The sequence below is a fragment of the Pseudorasbora parva genome, chromosome 24 (assembly GCF_024679245.1).
Source record: "Pseudorasbora parva isolate DD20220531a chromosome 24, ASM2467924v1, whole genome shotgun sequence".
In the NCBI taxonomy this organism is placed as follows: Eukaryota; Metazoa; Chordata; class Actinopteri; order Cypriniformes; family Gobionidae; genus Pseudorasbora; species Pseudorasbora parva.
The window spans coordinates 37,043,638-37,060,057 of NC_090195.1; the positions used below are offsets into that span (position 1 = coordinate 37,043,638).

Here is a 16,420-nt window from a genome sequence, read left to right on the forward strand (position 1 = left end):
GAGCTATTTAGACTAAAGACTACAGCCAGTAGAGGAGCTATTTAGACTAAAGACTACAGTCGGTGGAGGAGCTATTTAGACTAAAGACTACAGCCGGTAGAGGAGCTATTTAGACTAAAGACTACAGTCAGTAGAGGAGCTATTTAGACTAAAGACTACAGTCAGTAGAGGAGCTATTTAGACTAAAGACTACAGTCAGTAGAGGAGCTATTTAGGCTAAAGACTACAGCCAGTAGAGGAGCTATTTAGACTAAAGACTACAGCCGGTAGAGGAGCTATTTAGACTAAAGACTACAGTCAGTAGAGGAGCTATTTAGACTAAAGACTACAGTCAGTAGAGGAGCTATTTAGACTAAAGACTACAGTCAGTAGAGGAGCTATTTAGACTAAAGACTACAGTCAGTAGAGGAGATATTTAGACTAAAGACTACAGTCAGTAGAGGAGCTATTTAGGCTAAAGACTACAGTCAGTAGAGGAGCTATTTAGACTAAAGACTACAGTCAGTAGAGGAGCTATTTAGACTAAAGACTACAGCCAGTAGAGGAGCTATTTAGACTAAAGACTACAGCCAGTAGAGGAGCTATTTAGACTAAAGACTACAGCCGGTAGAGGAGCTATTTAGACTAAAGACTACAGCCAGTAGAGGAGCTATTTAGACTAAAGACTACAGCCGGTAGAGGAGCTATTTAGACTAAAGACTACAGCCAGTAGATTGGGGGGTAAAAATTAAAAACCCTTTAAAAGTAAAGGTAAAGTCAGCCTTAAGAGAATCTTTAAAGAACCTTTAGGGAGCGCTGCACAAGGTTGTGAGAATATCTCCTATGTGTGTTCATACAGCAGCTGTCCTGAAACTCAGTCCATGCAGGGCCCAAAACTTCACAAACAACCTTAAATAGGCTCCAGAAAACCACAATTGCTGTTGCGCTGTCACTGCCGCATCTGGAGCATCGCAGAGCCAGAGCGGGCTATATTTACCGGCCTGGAGTATAAATACACATAAAGAGAGAAGGAAAAATACAAACACACGGGCGGAGAAATGTGAGCGAGGTGTAGCCGCGTTCGTCTGGACTGCGGTCGGTGCGGAGGCAGGCCGTGTCTGTGTGTGTGTGTGTGTGTGTGTGTGTCCGTGTCGGACCAATGCTCCAGAGACTCTGCCAGAGAGCTGCTCACCACTAAACCATCACTACGGTTTGATGACTGCCTTTAAGCGATTAATGAGGTAGAATGATAGGACTAAACTCATGCAATTGCTTGTCTAACCTGAGCATGAAAGGATAACACATAAAGCTGTTAAGCACATGATTGGATCAAGAAGTTGTTGAAGTGTGTTAGAATCTCTCCGCTCACTTGCCGATGAACTCTAAAGCGGTATAATCTGTGAGTGTTTAACACTTGATCTGTGATCTGTGTACTGACCAGAAGGGGTCACTCATCACATCCCGCCCGTCGAACGAATAGAGCGGGACTCCAGGAGGGAGGAGATGGCTGGAGAAGATGGACTCCCAGTTCTTGAACAGGACCTCTCCCTACACACACACACACACACACACACACACACACGGATTTAACACACAAGCAGCTGAATATAATCTGTGAACACTTATAATGTATGATTTTAAACTCTTAAAGGGAAAGTTCACCCAAAATTGACATAAATTATCTATCCATCATAAAAGTACATAAAAAAGAGACAGGTGAGATTCATGAAGCATGAGGGATCCCACTTCTCAACACATTTACCCGTAGGTTGACGACTGGCGCGTGTGTTCGGAACATGGGCTGCACGACTTCAATCAGGTCCTGTAGGTGGTGTGAGAGGAAGGCCTTGTAATCGTCTCGTATGCCCATGGCTTGAGCTTGAGTTCTGCAGAGTTTGTTCACCGCATGGATGGAGCCCAGATTCCCCGTCAGTGGCGTGTTAAGAGCCACAAGCCTCAGCTGAGGACACACAGAGGACACGCGTTAGGAACACACATAGTCAGGATCGAGCATAGACAGCTCGGTCATGCAGGTTTGCGTTGCACAACATCAGGAAAATCAGACCGTTCCTTACGGAGCATGCAACACCGCTTCTTGTCCAAGCCCTGGTCATTTCTAGACTTGACTACTGCAATGCGCTTCTGGCTGGACTTCCATCTTGTGCAATCAAACCGCTGCAAATGATCCAGAACGCTGCGGCACGTCTTGTCTTCAATGAGCCCAAAAGGGCTCATGTCACACCTCTATTCATCTCTCTGCATTGGCTACCACTCGCTGCCCGGATCAAATTCAAAGCTCTGTTTTTGCTACTCTGAGCGGTGTACAAATCTTGGTATTTGGGGCACTTTTTGCGTTTCTTTGCCTCTTCTTGACAGATCGCTTCCTGTACTCCTGAGTTGTAAGTCGCTTTGGATAAAAGCGTCTGCTAAATGCATAAATGTAAAATGTAAATTTAACACACACACACACAGAACTATCATTTAGTCTAAATCGGGAGCGATGGACACACAGAGACACTTTTGGAGGCCTGGTCATTTGGAGGCTTTTGCGGTGCTCAGATGATGTTTTTCATAACCAAACCCTGACGGTCTCGATACGACATTAGACAGCCTGGGAACGCTTGGACGGCAGAGAGCTCGGAGACAAATTGTAGGATGTGAGACAAACTTTATTTTGAGGTTATAATGCAGCTATGGGGAAGTTTCCAGAGGCAGCAGCCAAACCATTGGACGGACACACACACACACACACACACACACACACACACACACACACACACTCTCTCTCTCATTCTCTCTCACACACACACATTAGGTTTTTGTGAATTGTAGGGACTTTCCATAGGCGTAATGGATTTTATACTGTACAAACTGTACATTCAACACACACAGTCGCACAAACCCACATGCACACACTTACTGCTTGTCCAGTGTGTATTTCGGGTGTGTAGAGTGGAGGGCTCATCCTCAGAGGCTCAGCCTGTAGGTTTTACACACACACACACACACACACACACACACACACACACACACACACACACACACACACACACACACACACACACACACACACACAGAGATTTAAAACAGTCACTGTTTCCACATGTTTTCTATCAGAAAATGTGTTGATGAGTTCTAACCTCATCCTGAAAGAGGGCAGGCGGTGTGTGTGTCTCCATCAGGACACCAAGCTGAGGAAGGACACGCGTGAGACACAATCTATAACTGTATAATTGATGACTCAAACACACAGACACACACACACACACACACACACACACACACACACACACACACACACACACACACACACACACACACACACCTGAACTTCTCTCCAGCCTCCGGGCACTTTAATATAAAGTTTACTGGTCTCAATAATGAAGGCTAGCGTCCCGTCCTCGTCCACATACGACTGTCTGAGGACACGCACACTGGCGAATCTCCTGACCTGCAGGAACACACACACACACACACACACACACACACACACACACACACACACACACACACACACACAGAGAGAGAGAGAAAGAAGCGATAAATCAAACAACTATCCAATAGCACAACCAGATATTCCTTTAACATGATGCTGCTCTTCCATACCACACACACTAGACCATAAAACACACACTTTCACTGTTGGTGAACTATGGTGGATATTTCTATGGTTATGGTTATTATTGTTATTATGGTTAATGCTCTGAGGACTGATCACTGACAGCTCATCCTTAAAGGGGTACTTCAGCGCTGGGAAGATGAATCTGTAGTTAAACTGGGTCATCAATGCAGTAGAAATGTGAAATTATTTTTGAATTTGGTGTCTTCTAGACTGAGAAAAGACAGAAAATGTATTTTTGTCCCATGGGGATAAAAGACTACAATTCCCAGAATGCTTCGCTGCCCTGTGAGGCCATTCCCAACACCACCAACTTGATTACAGTGACTGAGTTAGAGGAGACACTACAATTAAAAACTGAACGTGTCTGTTCAATATAATGAGTGAGTCACCGCGCGAGTATCACAGCCCTGAGCACTAACTGCAGGAGTGAGATAAATGAGCTGATGAGCTCTCGTGATAAGAGCTGAGGTAATCGCGACTACATTCGCGGCATACATTCACAACGCCAGTTCAGTCTGGCACGCGTTTCAGTTCATGCCTTTGCAAGCTTAACTTTCATAGAAATGAATTTGAGAAGTTAAAAGACTTACATTGCTCACCATAGCTCCGTTTAAATTATCCTGTCTGCAAGCTGAGCTCTCCCTGCCAGCTGAGTGTTATCTCCCCATCCCCCATGCGCAGATTCAAAACATGCGGAAATAGCTCCCTCTGCTGGCTGTAGTCTTTAGCCTTTGGGCAAGCATTCCTCCTATGATGCAAAAATCGTCATTTTGCATCATAGGAGGAATTTTTCCAGAAATAAAATGCATAAATCTCTCGTCTCAGGGAGATATGAGGGGGGAAAGCACAATAATTTGAATATTCTCCAGGGTTTCTACTGATACAAAGCCATATGCTAATCGCTGAAGTAACCCTTTAACATCATACAAATATCAACCGTGTCTAAACACAACCGTTTTTTAATTGTATTTATTTACCCAAACTTATTCTTTTATTTTTACAGTGTAAAAACCGACTCATGAACATACATGCAAATAAAGACGAGATAGAAACAAACAGCAACTAGACTTTGATATTTAATTTTATTGTATTTATTTTAACATTGCATTATTTTGTTTTATTTATTATTTTAATTTAATTTAATTGTTTTAATTTAATTTATTTCTTTTTAACATAAATAATTGTTATCAAAAAAAAGTTGTTTTTTTTTTTTATGCAGTTAATTTTTCATTCAGGATGTTAAGCATATTTATTTGTTTGATTGGATTTACCCAGACATTAAAAAAAATATATATTTTAATTCAAGTCACCAATCCTTCAGCACCATCAGCTGCCTTTGCGAGTCCCATGGCCGCCCCGGGACATACAGCGGCGTGGCGTAGGATTGCAGCGGGTTTCTGTTAATGCTCCCAGTACATGGACGCGAACTCCCATCTGTTCCAACAGGAGAGAGGCCGAGTGGCGTTCATCATCTCCTTGCTCGCAGGACGAGCTCTGCAATGGGCACAATCCTTGTGGGAATCGACTGCTCCGGTCACCGGCTCTGTCTCCACCTTCTGTTCTCATTTAAAGGAAGGCTTCGGTCAACACGCTGCTGAACTGTCTGTTCATGACCAACTCTTCAACATTCGTCAAGGAAAGAGTTCATATGCTCAACGTTTCGCACATTGGCATATATTAGCGGTTGTAATGAATCCGCCCTCCGCCACGGCCTTCTAGATGAGGTAAGACAACTAACCGTCCTTTATAAAGATTCCATGGGTCTTGAGTTATTACTCCAGAAAACTCTCAGAGTATCACAACGTCTGTCTGCCTTTGGTCTCACCGCGCCCACTGCCAATCCTCTGCCCGTCTAACCATCTGTCGCACCTCCAGCACCCTAACCCATGCAGACTGACACTCACCATCTCCCCGCTACTGAACGCCGCATTAACCCGCAGTTGTGTTTGTACTGTAGGGGAGATGGACATGGGATTTCCACCTGCTCAGTGCGACCTCCACGTCCAGCGGTGAGTACAGTTCAGTTACCTCCTCATACTGCTCATCTTACTAAGACCCTGGTGCACGTTAATAATCCTCACTCATCTGTTTCAGCACAACCCCTCATCGACTCCGGGTCAGCTGGGAACTTCATCAGCCAGCAAACCCTCCAGAGAATGAATGCCCATCTCCATCGCTGCCCAGTCGACCTTCAGATCACCACAATACAGGGAAAGCCGCTGGGCCGAGGTCGTGTCCGCCATTTCTCCCTCACACTCACTCTCCGCATCGGTCATCTGCATGAGGAAACCATCACACTCACAGTGCTGGAGGAGTCAACCGCGGACATCATCCTGGGACGCCCGTGGTTAAACCCACACCAACCCCACTGGCCCTCTGCTTCCAGAACTGTATTAGTCGACCAATCAAAGTCAAACCCAAATCCTCTTCAGTATGCCACCAGCTTCCAGTGCAGTCTACGTCAGTGGAAAGACCTGACACCCACACCAACGTAACCATCCCTCCTGCTTACCAGGCGGTCCAACATGTCTCCAGTTAGCGGCCGGCTATCAAACAACCACCTCACTGGCCATGGGACTGCACCATCGACCTCCTTTAAATTAATAATTTTTAAATTAATTTTTAAATTAATTTAAGCCAGAAAAAATGTTTTAAGCCAGACTTTAAACAGTTGTATTTGTGATGCGATTATCTGTCAGTGTGTGGAAGAATGAAGCTCAAAGCGTGAGCTGTGGGAATGTGTTTATCTAATCTGACACTGTGACCATCTCAGACTAGGGACTGACTGAACACACTGATTGATTGATTGATTGATTGATTGAACACACTGATTGAACACACTGATTGAACACACTGGGTGTTTACTCACGGCTCCGGCTGGATCCGCGGATCGGCCTGGAGGCCCCGGTGGTCCTGGAGGGCCGGGGATCACCAGGCCTGAAACAACAGCAGAGTCAGTCTCTCTCTCTCTAACACACACACACACACACACACACACACACACACACACACACACACACACACACACACACACACACACACACACACACACACACACACACACACCACAGCAGAAGCCAATGGGAAAGGGATAACTCTGCAGGGATCCACTGTGAGTGTGTGAGGGCCATTTGGTCCCTCATTATCTTAGATCAACAACAGCTAGATGCCAAGAAACAAATGATCAGATGTAAGGCTTTGTTGACCTCCATGACCCTCACCTCTGATTTTAATATTTAACCACCATTTCCTTTAATAAAAAAAAAATATATATATATATATATATTTTGCACTAGATACACAAAATACTTACACTCAGGGCCTTTTGGACAAAAATGTCCAGATTGAAACTGCGATTTTTAATCCTGTTGCCATTTAACTATAAAATTAAGCAATCTTTGTTAACAAGCTTTTATTCTGTTGGCAAGGATTTAAAATTTTAATTAAAAAAAAAAAAGTACCAGATGGTGCCGTTTTTCAGGTTTGGCGTATAAAGCAAATACTCACTTTATTCCTGTTTTTTTGTTTATTCATATTGTAAAGCCAATTTGATAAATTATGCAGCTATAACTGTGTGGATGTGTTGGTATGGCTGTCAGAGAGTGGTGTGTATGAATTTAATAAAAGAAACATTGTGTGCATGTGTGCATGTGTGTGCTCGTAATATCTGAGAGAGAAAAACTCAACGGCAAATCACAAATCCAGCCGCGGTGCACCAGTGGCGTTCTGCTGGCCTCTAATGGGGAAAAGTGGCACTGCGCCCAAACTAACTCTTACTGAGAGCTCATTTTTGAGGTATCAACCTTTTGTGACATCAGCCTCTATCACAGCTGGTTTAGATGTATGGCTTTGATGTGCTAGTTTAAGAGCTTGACATGTTTTTAAAAAAATATATATATAAACTTAAACCTCTATAACTTTTTTGGGGTTTCACTTTTTAAACATTTTTGACTTCAACAATAATCTGCCACGGGTCTTTTTAAAATGAGACCAAACCCAAGAATATTTTTTATGACAGTTTTTTGACATGGCTTTTGTCCTCCTGGACCTGTGTGTAACTTTTTTTAATTGATGCACAAGGGCTAGGGCAGGTTTTCCAGCTTGAGTGTTGATTATTCCTCATATTCTCCATTGCTGCGGCTCCTCTCTTCCCAGTCTGTCAGTAACTCCTGTCTCTATGAAGCCCCTCCTTTTGAAAGCACACTGTGCTCTGATTGGTCAGCGGGAGCAGTGTGTTGTGATTGGTGTGTTCTCACCTGAGCTGTATCGTCCAGGTGGTCCAGGAGGTCCAGGCGGTCCTGGAGGTCCAGCAAAACCAGTTCTCCCCAAACCCGGAGCCCCAGGAGGTCCTCGTGGTCCTGGATGGCCCGCAGGCCCCGCCACAGATTCTCCTTTAGGCCCCTGCTTACAAAACACTCAGTCATTACACATTTCACAGCATTACAACCGAGCAGCCCATCACGTCACAAAAGAACAGTTCACTCAATGAAAACTTTTAATCATTTAAGATTTACCCTGAATGGTAACAGCATGGGGATTTGAATCAGTGAGTAAATACATATTTTTAAAACTATCCCTTAAAATAAAAATCAAGAGAATATATAAAATACCTTAATGTATGATGATGAATTATTTATATTTTTCTGCTCTAGGTCAGTTATAAGGATTCGAGAATGTCAATTAGACGTTTCAATGAGTGCAAGTCATGTGATATAATGTGCAAATCATCATGTCAGTGAATTCATGATGACAAATTTAAAATCAAACACATGGGGGTGGGATATATTAGGCAGCAAGTGAACATTTCATCCTCAGAGTTGATGTGTGTGAAGCAGGAGAAATGGGCAAGCGTAAGGATTTGAGCGAGTTTGGCCAGATTGTGACGGCTAGACGACTGGGTCAGAGCATCTCCAGAACTGCAGCTCTTGTGGGCTGTTCCCGGTCTGCAGTGGTCAGTATCTATCAAAAGTGCTCCAAGGAAGGAGCAGTGGAGAACCGGCCACAGGGTCATGGGCGGCCAAGGCTCATTGATGACCGTGGGGAGCGAAGGCTGGCCCGTGGGGTCCGATCAAACAGACGAGCTACTGGAGCTCAAACTGCTCCAGAAGTTAATGCTGGTTCTGATAGAAAGCTGTCAGAATACACAGAGCAGCTCAGTTTGAGGCGTATGCTTCACTCCAGCTGACATTATAGCTGCATAATAGATGCATGTTTGAGTTTAAAGAACGTATTCACTGGTTCATCGTCGCGTAACAGGAAATGTGTGCAGAGGTTTAATATAAGGGCTGTGTGTGTGTGTGTGTGTGTGTGTGTCCCTTACCATGAAACCAGACTTCCCAGGGTCCCCGGGCATCCCCGCTTCACCTTTCTCTCCTCTGAAGCCTTTATCATCCTGTCACAACACACACACACACACACACACACGGTGTATCTCATTAATGCCTCCCAGCACGATGTTGGCTGTTTCTGAGCAGGAGATCTGAGATGAAACTCACAGTGGCTTTGGCTCCCAGTGTGTGGCCTATGAGAGAGCAGATCAGACACTCATGAACACGTGTGATTGGACAGTGACACGCATGCGAACACGTAAAGAACAGAGACACGCATGCGAACACGTAAAGAACAGAGACACGCATGTGAACACGTAAAGGACAGAGACACGCATGCGAACACGTAAAGGACAGAGACACGCATGCGAACACGTAAAGGACAGAGACACGCATGAGAACACGTAAAGGACAGAGACACGCATGTGAACACGTAAAGGACAGAGACACGCATGTAAACACATAAAGGACAGAGGCACGCATGCGAACACGTAAAGAACAGAGACACGCATGCGAACACATAAAGGACAGAGGCACGCATGCGAACACGTAAAGGACAGAGACACGCATGCGAACACGTAAAGGACAGAGACACGCATGTGAACACGTAAAGGACAGAGACACGCATGTAAACACGTAAAGGACAGAGGCACGCATGTGAACACGTAAAGAACAGAGACACGCATGCGAACACATAAAGGACAGAGGCACGCATGTGAACACGTAAAGGACAGAGGCACGCATGTGAACACGTAAAGGACAGAGACACGCATGTGAACACGTAAAGGACAGAGACACGCATGTAAACACGTAAAGGACAGAGACACGCATGTAAACACGTAAAGGACAGAGGCACGCATGTGAACACGTAAAGAACAGAGACACGCATGCGAACACATAAAGGACAGAGGCACGCATGTGAACACGTAAAGGACAGAGGCACGCATGTGAACACGTAAAGGACAGAGACACGCATGTGAACACGTAAAGGACAGAGACACGCATGTAAACACGTAAAGGACAGAGGCACGCATGTGAACACGTAAAGAACAGAGACACGCATGCGAACACGTAAAGGACAGAGACACGCATGCGAACACGTAAAGGACAGAGACACGCATGTAAACACGTAAAGGACAGAGACACGCATGTGAACACGTAAAGGACAGAGACACGCATGTAAACACGTAAAGGACAGAGGCACGCATGTGAACACGTAAAGAACAGAGACACGCATGCGAACACATAAAGGACAGAGGCACGCATGTGAACACGTAAAGGACAGAGGCACGCATGTGAACACGTAAAGGACAGAGACACGCATGTGAACACGTAAAGGACAGAGACACGCATGTAAACACGTAAAGGACAGAGACACGCATGAGAACACGTAAAGGACAGAGACACGCATGTAAACACGTAAAGGACAGAGGCACGCATGCGAACACGTAAAGGACAGAGACACGCATGCGAACACATAAAGGACAGAGACACGCATGCGAACACGTAAAGGACAGAGACACGCATGTGAACACGTAAAGGACAGAGACACGCATGCGAACACGTAAAGGACAGAGATACGCATGTGAACACGTAAAGGACAGAGACACGCATGTGAACACGTAAAGGACAGAGACACGCTTGTAAACACGTAAAGGACAGAGACACGCATGTAAACACGTAAAGGACAGAGACACGCATGTGAACACGTAAAGGACAGAGACACGCATGTAAACACGTAAAGGACAGAGACACGCATGTAAACACGTAAAGGACAGAGACACGCATGCGAACACGTAAAGGACAGAGACACGCATGCGAACACGTAAAGGACAGAGACACACATGTGAACACGTAAAGGACAGAGACACGCATGTAAACACGTAAAGGACAGAGGCACGCATGCGAACACGTAAAGGACAGAGACACGCATGCGAACACGTAAAGGACAGAGACACGCATGCGAAAACGTAAAGGACAGAGACACGCATGTGAACACGTAAAGGACAGAGACACGCATGCGAACACGTAAAGGACAGAGATACGCATGTGAACACGTAAAGGACAGAGACACGCATGAGAACACATAAAGGACAGAGACACGCATGTAAACACATAAAGGACAGAGACACGCATGCGAACACGTAAAGGACAGAGACACGCATGTGAACACGTAAAGGACAGTGACACGCATGTGAACACGTAAAGGACAGAGACACGCATGTGAACACATAAAGGACAGTGACACGCATGTGAACACGTAAAGGACAGAGACACGCATGCGAACATGTAAAGGACAGAGACACGCATGTGAACACGTAAAGGACAGAGACACACATGTGAACACGTAAAGGACAGAGATACGCATGTGAACACGTAAAGGACAGAGACACGCATGAGAACACATAAAGGACAGAGACACGCATGTAAACACGTAAAGGACAGAGACACGCATGTGAACACGTAAAGGACAGAGACACGCATGAGAACACATAAAGGACAGAGACACGCATGTAAACACGTAAAGGACAGAGACACACATGTGAACACGTAAAGGACAGAGACACGCATGCGAACACGTAAAGGACTGAGGCACGCATGTGAACACGTAAAGGACAGAGACACGCATGCGTACACGTAAAGGACAGAGACACGCATGCGAACACGTAAAGGACAGAGACACGCATGTGAACACGTAAAGGACAGAGACACGCATGCGAACACGTAAAGGACAGAGACACGCATGAGAACACGTAAAGGACAGAGACACGCATGTGAACACGTAAAGGACAGAGACACGCATGTGAACACGTAAAGGAGAGAGACACGGATGCGAACACGTAAAGGACAGAGACACGCATGTGAACACGTAAAGGACAGAGACACGCATGTAAACACGTAAAGGACAGAGACACGCATGTGAACACGTAAAGGACAGAGACGCATGCGAACACGTAAAGGACAGAGACACGCATGTGAACACGTAAAGGACAGAGACACGCATGCGAACACGTAAAGGACAGAGATACGCATGTGAACACGTAAAGGACAGAGACACGCATGAGAACACATAAAGGACAGAGACACGCATGTAAACACATAAAGGACAGAGACACGCATGCGAACACGTAAAGGACAGAGACACGCATGTGAACACGTAAAGGACAGTGACACGCATGTGAATACGTAAAGAACAGAGACACGCATGCGAACACGTAAAGGACAGAGACACGCATGTGAACACGTAAAGGACAGAGACACACATGTGAACACGTAAAGGACAGAGATACGCATGTGAACACGTAAAGGACAGAGACACGCATGAGAACACATAAAGGACAGAGACACGCATGCGAACACGTAAAGGACAGAGACACGCATTTAAACACGTAAAGGACAGAGACACGCATGTGAACACGTAAAGGACAGAGACACGCATGTGAACATGTAAAGGACAGAGACACGCATGCGAACACGTAAAGGACAGAGACACGCATACGAACACGTAAAGGACAGAGGCACGCATGCGAACACGTAAAGGACAGAGGCACGCATGTGAACACGTAAAGGACAGAGACACGCATGCGAACACGTAAAGGACAGAGACACGCATGCGAACACGTAAAGGACAGAGACACGCATGCGAACACGTAAAGGACAGAGGCACGCATGCGAACACGTAAAGGACAGAGGCACGCATGTGAACACGTAAAGGACAGAGACACGCATGCGAACACGTAAAGGACAGAGACACGCATGCGAACACGTAAAGGACAGAGACACGCATGTGAACACGTAAAGGACAGAGACACACATGTGAACACGTAAAGGACAGAGACACGCATGTAAACACGTAAAGGACAGAGACACGCATGTGAACACGTAAAGGACAGAGACACGCATGTGAACACGTAAAGGACAGAGACACGCATGCGAACACGTAAAGGAGAGAGACACGCATGTGAACACGTAAAGGACAGAGACACGCATGCGAACACGTAAAGGACAGAGACACGCATGCGAACACGTAAAGGACAGAGACACGCATGCGAACACGTAAAGGACAGAGACACGCATGCGAACACGTAAAGGACAGAGACACGCATGCGAACACGTAAAGAACAGAGACACGCATGCGAACACGTAAAGGACAGAGACACGCATGCGAACACGTAAAGGACAGAGACACGCATGCGAACACGTAAAGAACAGAGACACGCATGCGAACACGTAAAGGACAGAGACACGCATGTGAACACGTAAAGGACAGAGACACGCATGTAAACACGTAAAGGACAGAGGCACGCATGCGAACACGTAAAGGACAGAGACACGCATGCGAACACGTAAAGGACAGAGACACGCATGCGAAAACGTAAAGGACAGAGACACGCATGTGAACACGTAAAGGACAGAGACACGCATGCGAACACGTAAAGGACAGAGATACGCATGTGAACACGTAAAGGACAGAGACACGCATGAGAACACATAAAGGACAGAGACACGCATGTAAACACATAAAGGACAGAGACACGCATGCGAACACATAAAGGACAGAGACACGCATGCGAACACGTAAAGGACAGAGGCACGCATGCGAACACGTAAAGGACAGAGGCACGCATGTGAACACGTAAAGGACAGAGACACGCATGCGAACACGTAAAGGACAGAGACACGCATGCGAACACGTAAAGGACAGAGACACGCATGTGAACACGTAAAGGACAGAGACACACATGTGAACACGTAAAGGACAGAGACACGCATGTAAACACGTAAAGGACAGAGACACGCATGTGAACACGTAAAGGACAGAGACACGCATGTGAACACGTAAAGGACAGAGACACGCATGCGAACACGTAAAGGAGAGAGACACGCATGTGAACACGTAAAGGACAGAGACACGCATGCGAACACGTAAAGGACAGAGACACGCATGCGAACACGTAAAGGACAGAGACACGCATGCGAACACGTAAAGGACAGAGACACGCATGCGAACACGTAAAGGACAGAGACACGCATGCGAACACGTAAAGGACAGAGACACGCATGCGAACACGTAAAGAACAGAGACACGCATGCGAACACGTAAAGGACAGAGACACGCATGCGAACACGTAAAGGACAGAGACACGCATGCGAACACGTAAAGGACAGAGACACGCATGTGAACACGTAAAGGACAGAGACACGCATGTGAACACGTAAAGGACAGAGACACGCATGTGAACACGTAAAGGACAGAGACACGCATGTAAACACGTAAAGGACAGAGACACGCATGTGAACACGTAAAGGACAGAGACACGCATGTGAACACGTAAAGGACAGAGACACGCATGCGAACACGTAAAGGAGAGAGACACGCATGTGAACACGTAAAGGATCTCTTTAATGCGTCCTTAATGAATAAAAGTATCAATTTCTTTAAATAACGTGTCTTTTGAACAGTAGTGTATGATAACCATAAAATATCTCACCTTTTGTAGAATCTCCATTAACCTGAAGAACAGCAGCAGAGAAAGAGAGACAGACGTGTGTTAGTGTGACAGAAACACATCTGGAAGAGGAGGCCAGAGGACAACGACTGATTTAAGATGCATTTAAACTATCAGTAAAACGACAAGATATTTTTTCTTGTTTTCTTGTGAAAAAAATCCAAATGAAGTGAGTTTTTGCTCAAAACAGGCAAAATGATCTACAGATCATTTTGCCTGTTTTGAGCAAAAACTCTAGCCTGACGTGGTCATACTCAATTCTAGTCAGAATATGAGTCTGATGCTCCATTGGGCTGTGATTATAGGGCGTGTTTCAACCATAGACTGTAAAAAAATATGGACATAGTGTCCGTGACGTCACCCATAGGATTCTGATAAGCCGTTCTGAAGCTTAAAGTATGGGCGAGCTGGGCATTGCCATCTTGTGAGCGAGTCAACGCGTGTCACTCCCGGATAACAGAAAATGGGCAAAAAGGCGGGATGTGCGCGGAGCTGAGGTGACGCAAAGACTATAGACGGCGGATAAATGGCTATCCACTTGTAACCACGCCCTTAATTATGCAGATCCTTAAGGCTTTATATAACGTAAACGAATGAGTTATAGAAAAATTCACCCCCCTCAGAGTTGTCATGAAGATCAAAATTAGCCTTATAAGCCAAAACCACAATTGGTTCCAGACTGTAAACATGTTTTTTTCTGCTTTAAAGTTGAGAATTTTAACATGGGGCTCAATGAGATTCTGCTCCCTTCTGGAGCCTGTCCCTAGTGGCCAGTTGAGGAATTGCAGTTTACATTACTTCAGTATTGGCTTCAAGAGAGATCGCGGGAGGTTGCCGCTTGGTTTCAACCCAACCAGGAAAGACCTCAATTGGACAGACCAACAACCAATCAGAGCAGCGGAGCGACGTATTGTCAAATGTCAACAGAGTTCAACTGCACTGTGTTGCCAAGTCCACGTTTTTTTCACGAGTTGTTTTCTATGTCCGCGGGTTGAAGCGACTATTATGTGATATATAGACCCATGAGTGCGAATTTTAGCAGCAACCTTGCCAAAATAACACACATTTACCCCCAAATGCCATTTTTCCCCGAAGAACCCCTGAGAAGCTATTGTTTAGGGCTAGTATTTGGCGGATTTTGTTGTAAAAACTTGGCAACCCTGTCTGCACGCGCGCTGAAATACGCAATCTTTGCCAGTGTTGGAAAATAATTTAATGATACACAGTTTCTGTTGATCATCTGTCCGTCATCGGCTTAAGCCCGCCCTGATGATCTCATTGGTCAGTTTCTGTTGATCATCTGTCCGTCATCGGCTAAAGCCCGCCCTGATGATCTCATTGGTCAGTTTCTGTTGATCATCTGTCCGTCATCGGCTAAAGCCCGCCCTGATGATTTCATTGGTCAGTTTCTGTTGATCATCTGTCCGTCATCGGCTAAAGCCCGCCCTGATGATCTCATTGGTCAGTTTCTGTTGATCATCTGTCCGTCATCGGCTAAAGCCCGCCCTGATGATCTCATTGGTCAGTTTCTGTTGATCATCTGTCCGTCATCGGCTAAAGCCCGCCCTGATGATCTCATTGGTCAGTTTCTGTTGATCATCTGTCCGTCATCGGCTAAAGCCCGCCCTGATGATTTCATTGGTCAGTTTCTGTTGATCATCTGTCCGTCATCGGTTAAAGCCGCCCTGATGATTTCATTGGTCAGTTTCTGTTGATCATCTGTCCGTCATCGGTTAAAGCCGCCCTGATGATCTCATTGGTCAGTTTCTGTTGATCATCTGTCCGTCATCGGTTAAAGCCGCCCTGATGATTTCATTGGTCAGTTTCTGTTGATCATCTGTCCGTCATCGGCTAAAGCCCGCCCTGATGATCTCATTGGTCAGTTTCTGTTCGGGGATAATTACTCCTCTAAGGAGCAAGGCCAGACCGAACTGCCCGACCTAAAAATTCTGTGGGCGGGGCTAAGTTCGGCTGGCATCCAG

At 45.7% G+C, this 16,420-nt stretch overlaps 1 protein-coding gene across 1 annotated transcript in view; it reads right to left on the reverse strand.

The window, feature by feature from the left end:
• col15a1a (collagen, type XV, alpha 1a) overlaps positions 1 to 16,420 on the reverse strand; it is a 101,504-nt gene that overhangs the window by 8,241 nt on the left and 76,843 nt on the right. The window contains exons 31-40 of the mRNA XM_067435120.1: positions 14,421 to 14,442; positions 9,097 to 9,122; positions 8,922 to 8,993; positions 7,858 to 8,005; positions 6,471 to 6,538; positions 3,305 to 3,430; positions 3,120 to 3,170; positions 2,900 to 2,959; positions 1,742 to 1,939; positions 1,418 to 1,527 (exon numbers count right to left, since the gene is read on the reverse strand). Coding sequence (XP_067291221.1) covers positions 1,418 to 1,527; positions 1,742 to 1,939; positions 2,900 to 2,959; positions 3,120 to 3,170; positions 3,305 to 3,430; positions 6,471 to 6,538; positions 7,858 to 8,005; positions 8,922 to 8,993; positions 9,097 to 9,122; positions 14,421 to 14,442 — 881 coding nt within the window. The remainder of the gene's footprint in view (positions 1 to 1,417; positions 1,528 to 1,741; positions 1,940 to 2,899; positions 2,960 to 3,119; positions 3,171 to 3,304; positions 3,431 to 6,470; positions 6,539 to 7,857; positions 8,006 to 8,921; positions 8,994 to 9,096; positions 9,123 to 14,420; positions 14,443 to 16,420) is intronic.